This window comes from Ptiloglossa arizonensis, chromosome 12, assembly GCF_051014685.1.
Source record: "Ptiloglossa arizonensis isolate GNS036 chromosome 12, iyPtiAriz1_principal, whole genome shotgun sequence".
Lineage (NCBI taxonomy): Eukaryota > Metazoa > Arthropoda > Insecta > Hymenoptera > Colletidae > Ptiloglossa > Ptiloglossa arizonensis.
In genome coordinates this window covers 3,587,263-3,605,499 of record NC_135059.1, presented here as the reverse complement: position 1 = coordinate 3,605,499, position 18,237 = coordinate 3,587,263, and the positions used below count along the sequence as shown (strand labels likewise).

General features: G+C 42.1%; 1 protein-coding gene across 1 annotated transcript in view; it reads left to right on the top strand.

The window, feature by feature from the left end:
* 5-ht1 (serotonin receptor) overlaps window positions 1–18,237 on the top strand; it is a 222,138-nt gene that overhangs the window by 198,617 nt on the left and 5,284 nt on the right. The window contains exons 5-7 of the mRNA XM_076324292.1: window positions 14,044–14,187; window positions 15,420–15,575; window positions 15,735–15,895. Of these exons, the coding sequence (XP_076180407.1) occupies window positions 14,044–14,187; window positions 15,420–15,575; window positions 15,735–15,895 (461 nt within the window). The remainder of the gene's footprint in view (window positions 1–14,043; window positions 14,188–15,419; window positions 15,576–15,734; window positions 15,896–18,237) is intronic.

Below are 18,237 nucleotides of genomic sequence, written 5' to 3'. Positions count from 1 at the left end.
GAAAGCCTTCGACAAATACTTCGTGGCTCGACGGGTCTTCAGACGCAGCCAGGAGATTCCTATGGAAGGCGATATCTTCTTTCACCTATCCCCCCTTTACAATAGAGGCTCGGACATCACGATTCGATACCAACGGCGATTGGATGCCCGAGCGTCCCAAGCCACTTCTCAGCGATGTTCCCCGGTTGTCTCTTTTTACATTTATATTCACCTTTCGCTCGCATCTTCGCCGTTACCAATTCCCGACAATATCTGTCATTCCCTTAACTCCTCCGACTCGCAACTTGGTACGTTCGTTGTCTGAATCGACGTGCAAAATTATTCACTTCGATATTCTACCTCGACGTGCACGACGATCCGCGACGGAAAGTCTAGATAAACGTGTCCAACGCGGTATCGATTTTCGCGATATTACGATCTTGCAGTCGGATGACCGCTAAAGGCGACTGCTTTGACGATTTTACGGCGAAAGGATCACGGTGGTTTAATGCACCTTTCGAAGGTTTTACGTCGGCTCGTCGGGATAAGCGAGAAGGCTTAAAATCCTCTTAAAATCCTCGTAAATATCACGATGATCCGAGATGCGTTTATTTCGCTTGTCGACGACTTCACGAGACAGAAATTGATACTATCTTCGTCGAGTTCTCTATTCGCAACGATCGCGTGGCGCGAAACAATTTCGAAATAAGACGCTTTTCGAGGATGGAATCGCTTTCGTGGAAAAGCTTCGATTCCGTGTTATTAATGCTGACGCGTTCGACTAAAAATGGATTTTTCGCGTCGGTGAAAAAGTGGACACGTGACTTATCGTCCCGCACGTTTCCTATCCTTTCGCGGAGTAAGCACGAGACCACCTTGAATACCGGTGCCGCTCTTATGAATAGTCTCGGAATCCCGATTTATTTTTCCCGCCACGGACAACCGAGAGAGATACGGCCGCTGGCTTTACCCACTTATTTTTCAACCGACGATGCTTTATCTACCGGTCTGACATTTCTATTTGCGATGCATCTTTTGCCACGTCGGACAAGGTTATCGAAAGGTTCCTTCGATTGCCCGACAACCTTCTACTTCGTCGCGTGCACCTTCGTTCTCCCCGTACGTCTCGTCGGAAATGCTTGACCGTTCTCGCGTCTCGCGGAAAATTGCACGCCTCGACGAGCAGTCGTTGAACTATTTGTCCGGATGAAACAAATCGAACGCCGAATAAAAGTCCCTGGCGCAGATATTGGACTTGGACGCGACGCAAGTTCCGGAGCGCTTTTTAGCCGCTTATCGCGCTCCCTGCCAATACAATTTTACAGAAATTTTATCTACGTTTCTCCGTAATTTATTTCGGCTTCACCGTGGATACCATTTCGAACGAAAATATTTACGTTTTCAAATCCCGGATACCTTCACTGTAGAGCGCGAAGCACTTAAGAATATTACCTACCACGATTTTTAAACTTTGCACGAAAAATCGTTGTACACAAAACGTATACTTTCCATGAGAAATATTTTACGCTAACAGTTTCTTGAGCAAGAGCAGAGTTTTTTGGTTTTTCTTGCATGGCCAACTTTTCATACCAAAATTCGAAACGGTGCAATATTTGGAGTAAATACACATTACGGTTCTAATAGTCAATAAGATATTAATTTTAATCATTTGTTGTAAGTACGATGCGTATTTATCTAGTAATACTTATCTGTAGTTATACATCATTTGCTAATAATAGTTCTGACATGTAATTTCGTAGTTATATTAAAATGACATGTAAGTCATGTAAATTCTTCTTAAAAAAAATGTAGACGCGTTGCACCTCGGATCTATGTTCTATATCAGATATCTACTTTATTTGCCAGATGGTTTAGTTCCATTTTTCAACGCAATCGCACGCACAGACCAACGTGATTAGAATAATCGTGCTATCTATGTACCCCCTCAACCTCTCACATCACCGAGAAAGTATTGTCGCTGTAGCTCATTGCATTGTTAAAGATTCTTTTATTCGAGCTCTCTTCTTGGACAATCTTAGATTCCAGTCCACTCTAGCTCATTACATTGTTAAAGATTCTTTTATTTGAGCTCTCTTCTTTGACAATCTTAGATTCCAGTCCGCTCTAGCTCATTGCATTCTTAAAGATTCTTTTATTTGAGCTCTCTTCTTAGACAATCTTAGATTCCAGTCTGCTCTAGCTCATTGTTAAAGATTCTTTTATTCGAGCTCTCTTCTTGTACAATCTTAGATTCCAGTCCGCTCTAACTTATTGCATTGTTAAAGATTCTTTTATTTGAGCTCTCGTCTAGGAGAATCTTATTGTTAAAGATTCTTTGATTTGAGCTCTCGTCGTGGACAATCTTAGATTCCATTCCGCTCTACCTCGTTGCATCGTTAAAGATTCTTTTATTTAAGCTCTCGTCTTGGACAATCTTAGATTCCAGTCTGCTCTAGCTCATTGTTAAAGATTCTTTTATTCGAGCTCTCGTCTTGGACAATCTTAGATTCCAGTCCGTCCCATTTGGACTCCGCCCCATTGCAAATAACCATTCCTCCGGAGAAGAAAACCACCAGAGCTCACCAACAAGAAGGAGGGATTGGCACTTGCTGCTGGCTGACGTCTAGTGCAAGCTAAACCGTACAACTTTGAACGCCTTAATAATCTTGACAGAAATATTGCTGGTTTTATTGGAAAATGCATCGGTAAATAACCAGTTGGCAACACGATGCCAGAATAATGTCCGTTCCACGCACCAGCCGTAACAATCGCGCGAAATGTTGCAAAGATAGTTTTTCAATCGGTGAATTGGTCGCGGTGGAAAATTTCTGTGTACACTCGGCTCATCGGACCTGGCGCGAATGCACCATTTTCTATGGAGTCCATTAAAAAGTTGAGTGCTTTGTGAACTGTCAACAACGACAAAGGATATAAAAGAACAAACCGTAGCACTGCATTTACGGTAGAAACGATCGAACCTATTCTCCTTTGCCGAGTAACGTACTCTTGTTAGTATTTCGTTAATTATTAAGTTTCAAACGGGTAAAGTTGCACTTTTTTACTCGAGATACAATATTTCTCTGTATTTCAACGTAAAACGTTGAACGTTGCGTTTAAAATTTTATAATCGTCCATTTACCTGTTAGTAAAGTTCTTTTACGAATTTACATTCTTTTACGAATTTATATTCTTTTACGAATTTGTCAACGATGACAAAATTTCACATATAATAATACAGATGTTATTTCTACAGAGACATTGCAACACTCTGCGTATTTTGTAACATTTTCCGGAAAAAAAAAACTAACTAATGCTTTCCGCGTTGCTTCGACATGGCTACCAATATTTCTAACCAATTTATCTCGCACAGTGGTGGCTCAATACGACGAATAAACGTTACGAAAGACCGTGTAGGTTAAAAGACGAATAAACTGCTTCTGAAAGGAACCACCGTGCTTCTGCGGCAAATTTAGAGTGTCTTTTCAGTGTTTGAATTGATACCGTAGGTAAAATGGCAACTCAAAGAAGCTTCGTCTCGTCGCAAAGAGTCTTCGAACGCCTCTCAAATTTACAAGTGTCTTCTCGATCGCCTGCACCGCTGACGCAGAAAATCTTAAACCTCGATCGATGTATCGAGTCTCGTACGTATCGTTCGCGCGTTCGAGATATTTTTCCGTTCGCGAAAATACGATTCGTACGAGGCTCGAGAAAATCCAACCGATACCAGATATTGACCGATCTGCGCGCGATCATCGAAAGAAAACGATCGCTCGCGATAAACGCCTATGAGCGTTCAGCGTGCGTGTATATTCAACGCTCGAGAATATCTTCCGCACGTAGTGTACGTTTCGCATCGAAGTTGTCGTAAATCGAAGGTTGATCGTTGAATTAAATCGTTTATTTCTGGCGAAAAATGTGACTCGACGAACATCAACCCAACCAAAAGCGCGCCAAATTTCAAAACCTCTCGTCGTTGTGTGCTCGATCTGTCCATAGCCAGTGAGGTTGCTCTGAAGTATCAGATTATCGATCGGACTTCTTACGCGGCATTATAAGCCAGAAATGTACTTTACAAGCACCTCCGGCGGAATGCACGCGCAAGGGCCGAGAGAGAAATCTGAAAGGGTACGCGAGGGCTACGATCTAATAAAGCTTAAGCAGTATTTTCCGGCCGCTCTCTGTTTATCGAACATTTGATACTTTGTGCTGCAAGGGTAACCCGTGGTTGGGATTCTGAACCATCGCGACGACGAGAGAAAATTATTTGCTCGTCGAACGATAGACGATTCAACCTCTCTTCGCAGGAGCACCGACTTTGAACGCGAATGTGGGACGAGAGAGGCATCTCGAATAGAGAGTCAAAGGTTAAATGAAACTCCAACGGACACTTCTTTCCTACAAATATTAATGAACCGTTTATCCTTCTTCCTTTAGGAGGAGAAGCTCGATTCTTCCTTAATGAAACTTCGGTTTACCATCGGTGTCCTAGAAAATATCGCACGATTTCGTTCACTTTGCTTCCTGTTACTTCTCAGTTCCAACGCGAAACGAACGACACGTATCAATACATCGTTGGAAAGCCATTTTTGCGTCAACTATCAAAATCGTTTTCCCATTTGTTTACGTTCCCGTGGTTCGTTTTGTGTACTTTTCGAACGAACGACGAGAAAATAAAAGTCTTCGGGTTATCGGGTCGTTTTTGGAAACAAAACTTATTTGCTCGTCGAATGGCATTTAACCTTTGTCTATTCGCCCAGTGTACAGTTTAAATCTCGCTCGGTTAGCAAGGTTGCAATTTTTTAGCGAGCGACCGAACCTGGTCAATATTTGAAAATTGTAAACGATGACAGAGAAACGCGCGTATGAAGAAAAATAAATGGAAATGTTCGTTTACCTGAATGGATAAATCGATGTTTAAGTGTACCGTATACGTTACGGATATCGTTTAGAGTAAAATTATAGAAACGTGTCTAAAATAAACCGAATCGTGCAGAGATAAAAGCAATGATCGTTATTTTGAATATTTATCGAATAATACGATCGACCGTTTTATTTTCCATCCAAGTGTATTTGTCCAAAGATATTCTGTCGAGTACACGAGAACGAAGGGTTAATTTTTCAACGTCAAAAAAGTATTCTACCCGTTCTATTGGATTGCATAAAGATTTCGTTCGCTCGCAGAGAACTTTCAAGGTTTTGTTCAATGTGTCCTAAATGCGGACGCGTTCTGGTACTTCCGGCTTCCTTCACCCGAAAGAGTCGGCCGCCGCGCGTAGTAAAAAGCTGCAGTTTCTTTCTATAGCCATCCTATCTCGGGACGCTTGTGTACCGTTCGTTATTGTTCACTCGGCCCACTTCTGCTGATCTCGATCCCGAAATATACTTCTCCGCCATTTCTCCATTGGATCACGTTTTTCTCGATCGTTTCTTTCCCGGTTCGCGAATCGTTTACACGCCACTTGTGACGATATCGCGGAACAAGGAAACGATCCGTTCCCGTATTACAATTACGTCGAACGTTTCCGAGGAACGAAACACGACGAACGAAAACGCAACGAAACGATCGTGTGTAATTGGAAACGCTGTAGCACCGATAAATCTCAATCCCGTGCACCGTTATCGCGTTAATTTTATCGTTAAATGCCCACGTGCAAGGAAAATGTACGTACATATATATTATATATTCGGAACAATCTTGCCTAACTAGGAGGTACAGGAACATGCTATTTTCGAACTCAACCATCGACCGTGTACCATAATCCTGACGATGCAACGGGAATTAAATCCAAACCGCCACTTAGCGGTGGAAAATCGTTCGCCGCATGAAATCCATACGCGAAGCGACACAAACACGAAAACGAAAGCTACGCAATTTACGTTCATTGTCGCGAAACTCTCGGCAACAATTGTCGTTGATAATGCGTTTTATTTATCTCGAAAAATTATACCTTCGAACGCGACACCGCAAACATCGTTCGTTACCGATCTATCGGACAACATTGGGTACCGTGACGAGGGAATAATACCTCGAACGAGAATAGCAATCATCGACTGGATTATTCGAACGAGTTTTTCTCGTTTGGATTTCAGTCTTTCATCGAAACGGGAGGAAAACCCATGGATGAAGAGGACAAGGGAGAGGAAGGAGGCAGTAAAGACAAAAGTCGATTCGCTTTCGAAGGTGGATTCCAATATCATGAATGGACTTTTAAGCAGGCATGCGTCAGTCCCTGCCTACGTCCCTCTCTGGTTCTTCGCTCTTATCAGCATCACTCTCTTTCCGCGCACCTTTCACCCCTTCTCGGAAGATTTTCCTGTCCGACCTCGTTCCGGTTTCACGACTAATCTTCTCGCGCGAGCGCGAGGCAGAATGTCGCATTAATTAGCACGCTGGAACGACTACGATTTTCTTTTCTCGAAGCGAGATCTTTCCCGTCGCGTACAATTGTTCGGTAAATAATTCTCGATTCGCGAGTATCAGAGGGGAAAAACCTACGACCGTGACTTTGGGAGACACCTACAGGGAGAGAAGTTATTAAAAATCCAGGAAAAGCGGATCCAGCCGGCAAAGGATCTCTGTTTTACGAAGACCGAGCAATTGAATTTTTTAAGCAGCGAAGAAAAGGACACTTTGGGGTCTGTTCCCGGGGACGACGCGAGGAAAAATGTTCTCACATGAATTGTATCCTTTGTGAAGTGCCATTAATTTCCCAGCCCGGCCAGTTCCCTCGGTAACTTTCAGTTATATACCGACCCTGGTCGTCTCATTTAACCGGCAGCTCTCGATTCAACGAGCCTGGCCTGATTCCGTTTATCCGAGATAACCGAGCCCCCAATGTAAGTGGAAATTGAGTTCACTCGAGCCGTGTGACGTAACACTTAAGATCTTCTTTTAAACGCGTTCACTGAAACACGGAACACGGCGATTCCACTGTTCGTTATTAATTAACTGGACAGCCTCGATTTAGGTGTGCTCGAATTATATTAAGGGGAAGCGGTAATGAAATTTCAGCTGAAACCGAGTTTCGTTCAACGAGAGTTCAACATCCGACGTTAACAGCTCGAATGTTTAAACAAGCGTCTCGAAATTATAGCACGGGAGTGTACGGAGTTATTACGAAAGGCCCGAAGGCACCAAAATATTCGTTCGAAATTTGAAAAACCACCTTTCACGGATTCTCGTATTTAAAGTATGTTTTCTGGCCTCTAGTCGCTCTATTGTTCCTCTCGTACTGGATACATATATTTCGCGATGCCTGGAACGAATTACCAACGAAATATTCGCGTTCGTTCGATTCAAAACCAGAAACGGCGTTTCTTACGTTCAAGATGACCCGGTATCGACATTACGGAGATTCTGTCTTTTCAATTGCGAATATTACTTCTATCCCGAGTCACGTCTCGCTCTGTCAAGCTCGATTTACTCCCCCGATTGGTCCAATTGATAACAGTTCGGAGGCAATACGCTTCAAATTGCTTCGACCGATGAGAAGTTCACGAAGAGGTATCCACTCGAGGCGCGATCGCGTCAAAGAAGTTCGATGATTCGGCGTTCCACGAACCGATGCTCCATTCGCAGCTATTTCGAGCACTTCAATTTTGAACCGAACGTTATGACAGTTTCGGCACTTGTTGCTCCGGGATCGGGGCATTAGTTTCGTCGAAACTTTCGATTGGAGTCGAACACTCGGAATTACTACGCGGCCCACCGATTTAAAGAACCGAACAAACAAACTGCTAACTCTGTTTCAATGCTCGGAGCAATTTTTCAAGCAATCGACAATATTTCCAGTGCGATGAATCCAACGAATAAACGAGCAAATCGATCACTATACATACGAGTCGACTTCTACGTTCATTGTTCAGGTACCGGTGCATAAATTGAAGTACAAGAAGAACAACAGACGCACGAATGACCGTTTAGTAAAATCAGCCTACTATTTTGCGTAATTATTAAAATAATACGCAACGAACGGAAAGTTTCTTCGATCGTTGACCGTAAATATTAATTTTTACGCGATATAACGATTCACGTGCTCTTTGAACGGTTGTAATTGAATTAAACAGAAACTAATTACCAAAGAAAACAAAAGGTATAAATACTTTAGAAACGCGTGGGTTCGTTGCGATACTAAAATTTCCAGCGCGGAATGGTAACAGTTCCTACAATTATTCTTCGTAAAATTCTCAGTAGCTCGTTCGTAATAACACCGGTGCTAAAAAAAACTCTGCACTGGGAAGAATTTTTGTACTCCGACAAATATAAAATTCGAACGGAATCTTTCCGCGTTCCCCGAGATCGGAATACCGTTTTTGACTTTACGAATCAATCCACGGCTCTGGAGTATCTCAAAACTAGACACCAAAGATACATTATTAAATTTCATCGATGATCTCGGTCGAGAAGAGCCTATGACAGCAAAAGCTTTGCGTTCGGTAGAAATTGGATCTCTAGCGATTTCTCTATACCGCGTTACAGATCCTGGTAACGGATCCATACACCGAACAATCCAATAATTAACTAGAATTATCTCGCGATACAATCCGATAATTAACTAGAATTAATCGTAGATAGATGATCCGCGAGAATCGAATTTTACGCGATAGAAATGTTGCGCCGATCGAATGGCGAAAAGATCGCGAAGAAATCCATGGTATTTAGCAGTTAGTGACTCTCGAGTGTCTCGTTGTTAATTTCGATGGTTTCGACACGGGTCCAGGAATATTCCGAGCGATAATCGAATCCGCGTGATGTACAAATTTGAACGTAACGAGAGCGATAATTAAGAAGTTCGCGAATCGCGTAGCTCGGGACACGTGAAATGTGAAAGTTTCACGGCGTGACCAACCTGCTGGAATTCTGATACCGGTATCGATCCTAATCTCCTTACGATAGAGTATGTTGCGCGCTGACACGAGCAGATGATTTACGAGGCTGGCCCCGCTGTGGCAGCCGAGCCGGAGATTCTATTGTACGTTGAACAAACGCTTTTCAACCCGTCCGTCGCTCGATGCCCACTCTACACCCTCTCTCTCTCTATCTCTATCTCTCTCTCTCTGTTTCTCTCTTGATACCAGGTATTCGGATGGCTTGTTTTCAACGCACCGATACACAGCCACGGCGTTGCGATTGCGTTCACGGTTCCCGATCACCTTAGTTCCGCCGTGTAATGGATCCTCGGGAAAAATCCTCTACCCGAGAATTGAATTCCTTTTCTCGGTGAACAAACAAAACCTACCAATGACGCTTCCTACAGCATACTTCTTTCTTTTAGAGAATTTGCAACGGCCTATTTTGCGATGTTTACGAATGCCTTGTTCCGCGTAAACTTTATTCCAGAGTAAGCTCTTATTATTTATTTCTTTGAAGAGAATAAGCATCGGTAGGAAACAAAGTTTCTCGAGACTTTGTTCGGGAAAAGATCGTGAATCAACGATAGCGAATCAACGCGTTAAGAGTCAACGAGTTAAGAATTGAAGAAATGAAGTAAACGAATCGTGTATTGCTCGAGCGTATACTCAATTTTCTAATAGTATTCTTCTTTCGGTTATTAATACGTTATATTCGGGATAGAAATTAATTCTCGGTTAGTTAATTTAACCGAGGCACTCGTTTAAAGTAAACTTCTTCTCCGTCGTCTTAGGACGTTAAAGTTTAACGTTACACTTCGAAACGGTAGAACCCGACTCTATAAACGACGTAACCTTAAAAAGTAGCGTTAAACGCAATAGTCTCCGAGAAACAACGCGTTAGACACGGTCGCGTAATCGTGGTTTCGAACGATTGCGAAGGCGTGTTTAAAATTTCATGCGAAATGAGGGGGATCGAATGGAAATTAGAGGAGTCGTGGCCTGATTTCGTTACCTCGTACCCGGGAACCACGGGGGAAACTGCGGTGACTTTATTAAACTCGAGGAAACTGTCTTGTGGAACTTTGACAGAAGCAGAAGGTTTATTTAGGAACACGCTCGCAAGCGTCGTCGAGCGCTCTTCAGGGACTCGAAAAATGGGACAACCTTTTAAATCAATCGTCGGTAGTAGTGTACCACTCGGTACCGCTCGTGATTTAAAATTTGTACGCGAGCAGCTTTGAATAGAAGCTGTACACGCTCTATCCGGTCGGCTTTCAGCTGAACGGACGCACTCGCCACTTTTATTATTTATTATCTATGAATTATTTATCGTGAACACGGTACACGACCCTTGGACTTTCTTGCTCCCTGGATGGCGTCCGTCATGAATTTCGCAGCTGGTAAATTCGCAACGTATCTGAAATTCTTTCAGCCACGTGTTCGACGTTTCTGTTGCAATTAACCGGAAGTCTTCGAGCGACCGGCTCGAAACAAACGAACGGAAGCAGAAACAAAACTCACGGTCAACGTCGTTCCTGCGGGAAATCTACGCTTTGAATGAACGTAAACTTTGCGGATAGAACGTTTGTTAACTTTACAGTGGCCTTGTTTTCCTCGCTGAGAAAGAAAACAGGGAACGATTCGCTAATAATTACCATCCGAAATGCAGTGTTATCGAGTGACTTATTGAATTCGAGAAATTTGTTACATTCGATGGAACTCAACCATCTTAACTTTATAAAGGATGTTGCGTTTCTTTGGTAGGTGCATTTTTTTTCTTCAATTTCCGTATTTGTGGAACGTACTTGTGTTTGCCAATTATCGTGACTTATTTCGTCGTTTTATCGACTGCAACACGATAAAAAATATATATATATATATATACGCGGTCGTCTTGATATATCTGAAAATACAAAACTTGGAAAACATGAAATGTATTTATTCGACAAAATCCGTTCAATGTAATTTTATATAAAATAATTCTTCCTAAAATCGATATACAAATACGTTGTCTCGGATAACAATTGTTAGCAACTGTTTACACAATACGAGAGCGTTGGTATTAAATCGTTCGTTCTATGAAATGAGAAATACTTTGGAAAAAAATAATATTTGTTAAAATCGTTGGTAAGAAAAATGTTCCTTAAAAAACTCGTCTACTTTAAAAGGTAGTGAAAATCGTTCCTATCGGTGTACTATTTTTATAATATTCGTTTCGTTTTCCAATTTAACGATAAGCAGAATACAATTTTCTAACAGCGTAAACATCCTTCCTCTTTGAAATGTATTCATATTACATCAGTCGGGTGTACGTAAATATTTACTTCATCCACGATACTCGTGCAAGTCGACGCTTGGTCGATCATTGGATTAACTAAAAGATTCTTGTAGCGCAGAGAATCACGCGTGGTTTCGTTTACTAGAAAATCGAATCACGAACAAGCGAATTCTTTAACGTTAAACTATCGGAAGAATCGATGAGCCATTCGCTCCTCGTTAACGGATAGTGTACACGTGTTACCTATTCGAACAAAAAAGGAGAAAATCACTCTCCGAAGACGCGTTTCGATGAGAAGGGAGGCCTCCCCGTTTCTTTCCGACGCGAACAAGTTCGTGGTTCATAAAGCTGGATGCTTTTTAGCTTCCCGAATCTTTATCTCCCTCGGTGTTTCTTCTCGTTTTTCGTTACTCACCTCGATGGAACTCGTAGCTCTGAGCCATCGTACTTCGATATCCTTGTCTTCGGCCAGGGACGAGGAGCTCCGACCACATGTTACGATCGAACTTACACAAGACGTCGTAGAAATGAGCGATCGTCGCTGGCAACTAGGCCAATTACGAGGGTAAAGTCTCGAGGCTCCCCTTCCTCGAAAAGCCAGTCTTTCCATCGGGACGCGTTCAACCTTTGGACTTCTATCGGTACGAATTCGTTTGCACATGCAAACCTGTTTCGTTTCTACAAAGGTGGACAATTGAAACTAAACAGCGTCGAGATCCAACGACATCATCATTCTGAAACGACATCATCATCATTTTCAAGCATTCTGTTGGGGTATCCAGATACAATTGTCATCGGTATCGGTGTAGCGTTCTTGATAAAATTTCTCACAGTATCGATACAATTTACGCGTCAAATATCCTCCATTGGACAACGATGTAAGTCGTTGCAAAATGTTTCTAATTGTAATTTTTTAATATTTGTAAAACGTGTACAAGTATTTATAGAAAGTAACAGAGAGCTTCCAAGGTTTATTCATTATTCGTGGTGATATAAAAATCGAATACAGGGCTCGAACGGTCTCCTGAAACGAAGGAGCAACCGTGTCGACGAAAATCAGAGAAAGGTCCCGCGTGTGTTGAGAATCGTGTCATTTACAGCGGCTATTTCGCTGCTTGCGAGTGCGGCAAATTGGAAACGAGTCTGTCATGTAGTTTGCGCTTGTCACGAGTCCAGCGCGAGGATTTTCATGTCGACGGTGCCTCGTTTGAAGACACGATGGCTACTACTTCAAACCGCTGTATTACCGGTATTTTCACTGTCGACGAGTCCACTGCTATTCATTTCGTCGTCTGTTATTACTATAGTTACCGTCTCGAAAACAGATATTACAATTTCGCTGGGAGACCCTTCGTTACTATGTTTTCATTACTCCGTTTTCTCCTATAGGGACCGACTGTAATTAGACTTTGGCTTCGATGGTGGACGACGGCTCTACGTGCATTTGCCGCTGCTCGAATAATTCCTCTAACGGCTTTATTTTTGTTTCAAACAATGGCCGAAAGTCAGCGAATGGAATGGAAAAGCGTGCGTTGAACAGTTAACAAGTTGAGAAACCGTTAGGGAGTTTTCCCCGCCAGAAGCAAAAGTTCAAAATCAATTCCACGTTCAGAGGATGAGAAAGGATGTTACGACGCGACAGACAACTCGTAAGCCTGTAGACGACCCTGAACACGCTTATCCGAAATCCTTCCAGACCCTTTCATTTCCTGCCTAAACTTCGACGGAGGCGTGCATTGTCGCAAACCGTGTCGTTTCGTTTATTACGTTCGAGAGAATAAGGCTTTTAAGTTTACGACGAATCGTAAACACTATCGGGAAAGTTCTGTCGTCGCAATGGAAATATACTGACCGACACTTTTTTCTCTATACGACGTCCTGACGGCACAGTGGTAGCCAACCGAAGAATTAATTTACTTCTCTACCGTGAAATCGGTATGTACCTTGCTCGAGTTCGAAACGAGTAACTTCCACCAAGTTGGAAAAAATCGATTGGGAAATTTGCGATCGATGATCGATTTACTCGATCCTCCAGTATTCAGAACGTTATTCGTTCGAACCTCTAAGAATCGGGATTTAGAACTAGATAGATTAGAACTAGCTAACCGATAGTCTTTTTTGTAACGATCTTGAATCAATTGTAAACGTACAGTGTAGAATACATTTTTTACAATGTAACCATGCGAATTTATACCGTGTATCGCAAAATTATCGATCTTAAAATATCATTTACCGTTTCCAAAATTTCGACCGATTCCGACTAGCTAGGAGCAAGTGAAATAACTAAAAAAGAAAAAAAAATCGAAAAAAAACGAACACTGACGCAAGTAAAAATAATCGATTCTGGACAGCCACGCTGGTTTATCCACACGTCAATCCCACGCGCGGCCACCGACTATTCAAAATCATTTTTCTCGATAACGAGCCATCGTACGAAAAAATTGTATTCGGCGTCTACGATTTATTTTTGTACAATCGTCGTTTTCTCGCCGTGTTACGAATTCTGTCCACCTTGTATCACTGAACACGTATCGTTTCGAGCCATGACGATTCTAAGTTCCATTCATCGACGAAAAGAAGAAAAATCATTTTTATCGACCCAGTACATGTACAAACGAAAGAAACTGTGTCTCGAAACGGAAGTAGCCAGTTTAAATACCCAATCTGTTCCTGTCGTTGATCCAAGATATCGTCCAAACAGAACCGACGATAATTGATAAATTATTTGATAAACCATTTGATAAATCTGTCCCTAAACGGACATACTATCCCGGACGTTGGAACGATCGTGCTCGGCCGGCTCAAGGCTCAATACTCGAGGATCCTAACGAAGAAGATGACGTTAAAGACACCTTCGGTGCCTTAGGATCCTCGAGTGAATCGATCCAACACGGTACGCAGACTCTCCTAACAGATAATTCTGTTTATTGCAGATAAACTCCGGATGGTCACTCGGGCCTGAGCTTTGCGACATGTGGACCAGCAGTGACGTTCTCTGCTGCACCGCCTCGATATTGCATCTGGTGGCTATCGCGGTCGACAGATATTGGGCAGTCACCGATCTCAATTATATACAGGTTAATTAACACCGTCGCGGTCGACGGCAAGTGGTGGTCGGTACCAGAACATAACGAATGACGGAACTTGCGTCAGGATCGCGTGCTAGGGACCCGTAGAGACGACAGTATCGGGAAGGAGATCAGGCCACCGTCGCGGATACGCTCGTATATTGATCCCAGAATGCGATTCGATAATCGGGTTCCCGGTGTCCTGCTCCCTTTGTGCGAAGACCGGGGATCGTTAAAGCGGAGGATGCAATTAGTTGGACTATTGCGAGCGCCACCGTGGACGATTGTTCGGTTCCTTTCTCCACGAGGAGATTTCGTCGAATCGCGCGGAACAAGTGCCGTGGAACGAAATTCGCGATGGAATCGCCCAGCAACGGGTTCGAGACTTGCATCACGATTTCGGGAACTCGGGGCCAACGTAACCAGAAAGGTAAGTCGAATCTCGTGCGTGAGGTATGGAGAAAGGTAGGGACGTGGAAGAATCAACGATTGTACCTGTTGTATCGATACACCGGGTATAAGGTATACGATAGGAACACCCGTTACTTCCACCATCCCTTGCGCACGGGATTCGACTTATTTTTCCGGTCACGAGCTCGTAACTCCTATGAACAACGAGCGAGCAGGAATTCGAATTTTGAGTACGCGATTCGTCGAAACGGATTTCGGCGATTGAAAGTTCGTTGGAGGGGTGGGGGACTAGTCGAAATTCCGAGCACCGTTTCGTATCCAGTAATCAAGCTGGTATCGTATCAATGACAGCCGATGGTTAATCGAATTTAAATCCTACAATATCCTGGTACCGGTACCCGCATGTTCGAGATAGTTCCTGCTTTGGGATTTGGGACTCGGGATTACGATGATATCCTTGTAGTTCGAGAAGCTGGCCATCTCGGGTGAAACGGCGAGTTATATTGAAATAGTTCTGGCAACCGAGCAGTGCACACTGGCAATTGCTTAAATCGCGCTCGATCATTCGTGAACTTACTATTCACCGTTCAGTCTTCGGTGGTTGGATTCCTCAGGGTTCGGGTGCCTCGATACACCATACGGTAGACGTACGATGCGAACGTTCCAATTTTTTTACTATTATCCTCGATACGCAAGCTTTTCCGACCTTGGACCGAATACCGTCTCGAACACGAGGATATAAAAATATCTGAGCAACGGTGGTCCCTCAAGGATCGAGATCGAACGATCCCCGGGTCCGATAGCCGCTGAAGGAATTTTTTTACTTCCAGGCGAGGAATCCAAGGAGGATCGGTATCCTGATCGTCACCGTCTGGCTGGTATCCTTAGGAATCTCGTTGGCGCCGCAACTCGGCTGGAAAGATCCTGATTATTTAGACCGTATAGCCGATGGAACGTGTCTGGTGTCTCAGGATCCTGCATACCAGGTTGGTGCTCCTTGATAAATCAGAATTATCGTCGTATCATCTCGGTATCAACGGTACGATTAGAGTACGATTCGTTCGGGAACCAATTTAATTACACTCGATTTGGAAACGTATGGAACGAAAGTGCTGAAATGGAAATTTTCTTAAAATACTTTCCAGATCTTCGCCACTTGCGCCACTTTCTACCTACCTCTGCTCGTAATTCTATTCCTGTATTGGAGGATATTCCAAGCGGCACGAAAGCGAATCAGGAAGAGACCCGGGACAATCGTACAGCCACCCCGTGAAAGAAGAGGCATCCTCAGACTCGTCACAAGAAGGTCGCGGTTCTCTGCAAACTTGAACAAATTACACGTTACGGGACTCGTTAGAGGCGCACCTCGAGTCAACCTCTTTCATTCGGAATTTCTGCGAGGGTGACTCTAGCACGCGACGACTAATTGCGAGCCATTGAATACGTGTCGTCCATAAGTCACCGGATGCCTGTTCGTCCGACTCGGAAAATACAAATTATGACACAGTATACGATCTTTTGAAACGATCTTGCTCTTTTATTCCGTTTTCATTATTTTCTTATCTCGAATTATTACTTTAACGTAGAATTCATAATGCTCGTATATCGTTTAAATATATACGCGATACGTAAAATTAGATCCATAAGTAATTTCCGCCATAAAATTTAATTAATAATTAATAATAAATAATTTCCGTACCTAAAATCGAAGAAGAATTTGAGGGGAATGTCACCGAATGTTTGAAATGAAATAAATCCAGAAATAATGAATAAATTAATCGACGGAATACCACGATTATTTGAAACGATAATTTTTTAGTAAAATCTTTAGCGTGCGATATAATTAACATTTCGTGTATAACGTAGAAAATCAAAAAGCGTTAGCTTCGATTCGTAACGTCAATTCGTTGTTATTTTGCATTTATTCGGTGTTCGATGACTTATGGACAGAAGTGTGTATACCTATTGTGTTCTAACACCTCCGTTAATCACTAAATTTTTATATTTGTCCGTGACAGTTTCGTTTAAACTTCCCGATAAAAATAGATTTCGAGTTTTACTGAAAATACAGCACTTCAAGGAGGCTATTCGAATTCCTTTACATTAAAACCGAAGTCCTTTATTTTGAAAAATGGAAGAACATGTTTTAAATAGAAATTGTTTATTTTCGAGAGTTGCGCAGTGAGGTTCTACTTTGTTTTTTCTAAATAGAAACATCGAAGACATTTTGAGGTCATTGACCTTTTTTTAAACCGCATCGTACATTTTTTTATTAAAGTGTCGTACAAGTATAAATTTGAAAATATACTTTGTTGTCAATTTTCGATCTTACGCGTCAAATAAAATGTTCGAAATAGCTTTGTTTGGCACAGAGACGAGTTTCGTACGACAGTCTCGTAAACTGCTATCGATATTGTTGTTATCGTAACCGATACCTACCTACGATTGGTTACATTGCGCTATCGTGCTCGAGCGGATTAGAATCGTGTTTGACATGCTTGAGATTCCATTCCAACATGTCCTCTAATGAGAAACTTTGAATAGCTGTAGTCTGGCAACGGAGCAAACCCATATCTGCGCAACATTTTTCCATCGTCGCAATCACGAGTACAATATACACTTAAAATTGTACAATATACACTTTTTGTCTATTCGTATTTACAAACTTCAATATTCTTTTTACTCCACTGTCGCATCTGTGTACAATTTTCTACGTACAAGACCAACCCCATATTTTACACATTACTTTATACGTAGGTACTTTGTTGCTTCAAACAATTAGGCTCTAGTATCGCGTACATTTAATTCGAGATTCGTGGTCATTATTTTAAATATCTATAACGACCAAGAACATTGCAATTAAAAACGTTCCATTAAACAAGCTTATCGCTACACGATCGTCGACAAATTTTTCTCTACAAATTTTTCTCTATTACATTGATTAAATCTGACTCAAATGACTTGTCATTTTACTCGATAGTAAAGTTTACAAGTATTAACCCTTAATAACGGACATTCAGTTTTTCAAGTCCGATACGACCACGGAAATTTTTATCAGAGAACATTTCACATTTGCGTAAATAGAACGTAAAGAACTACAAAGAAAAGAAACTACATTTTTGTTTAAATATTAAAGAACGTATTGTTTGCAGTCTATCAGATTCCACGTCCGTAGTTAAGGGTTTCGGTTCGTTCCTCGTAAGTGGATCTCGTGGATAACGAAGCTGGATCATTTCTGAGACCCATATCGCGCATAAACAAATTCCAAAGTGTAATTCTTTCCTTGCACTTTACGAATAAGTTAATTATGGAAAAAATATAGATTTATTATAGAAAAAAGGAAAACCAGTACATTTAGAAAGTAAATAATATTTATTAATGTTCTACACAATTTCTGCACAAAATTATCATTCGTTATTCAAATGTTCGACCATTCCAAACGTACGGAAAAATTCTTGAAATACGATACTTTGACTTCTCTGTTGAATATCTGAAAGACAACTAACATAAATTCGGCAAACACAGCTAACGTCTATCAAACAAGTAACTTCTACACCTGAATGTTCCTAAATTACTTTCCAGCGATGCGAAAGCTCGAGTGACACAAATATGCCACCAAGCCTTCTCGATCGACAGAAGTTACAGTTT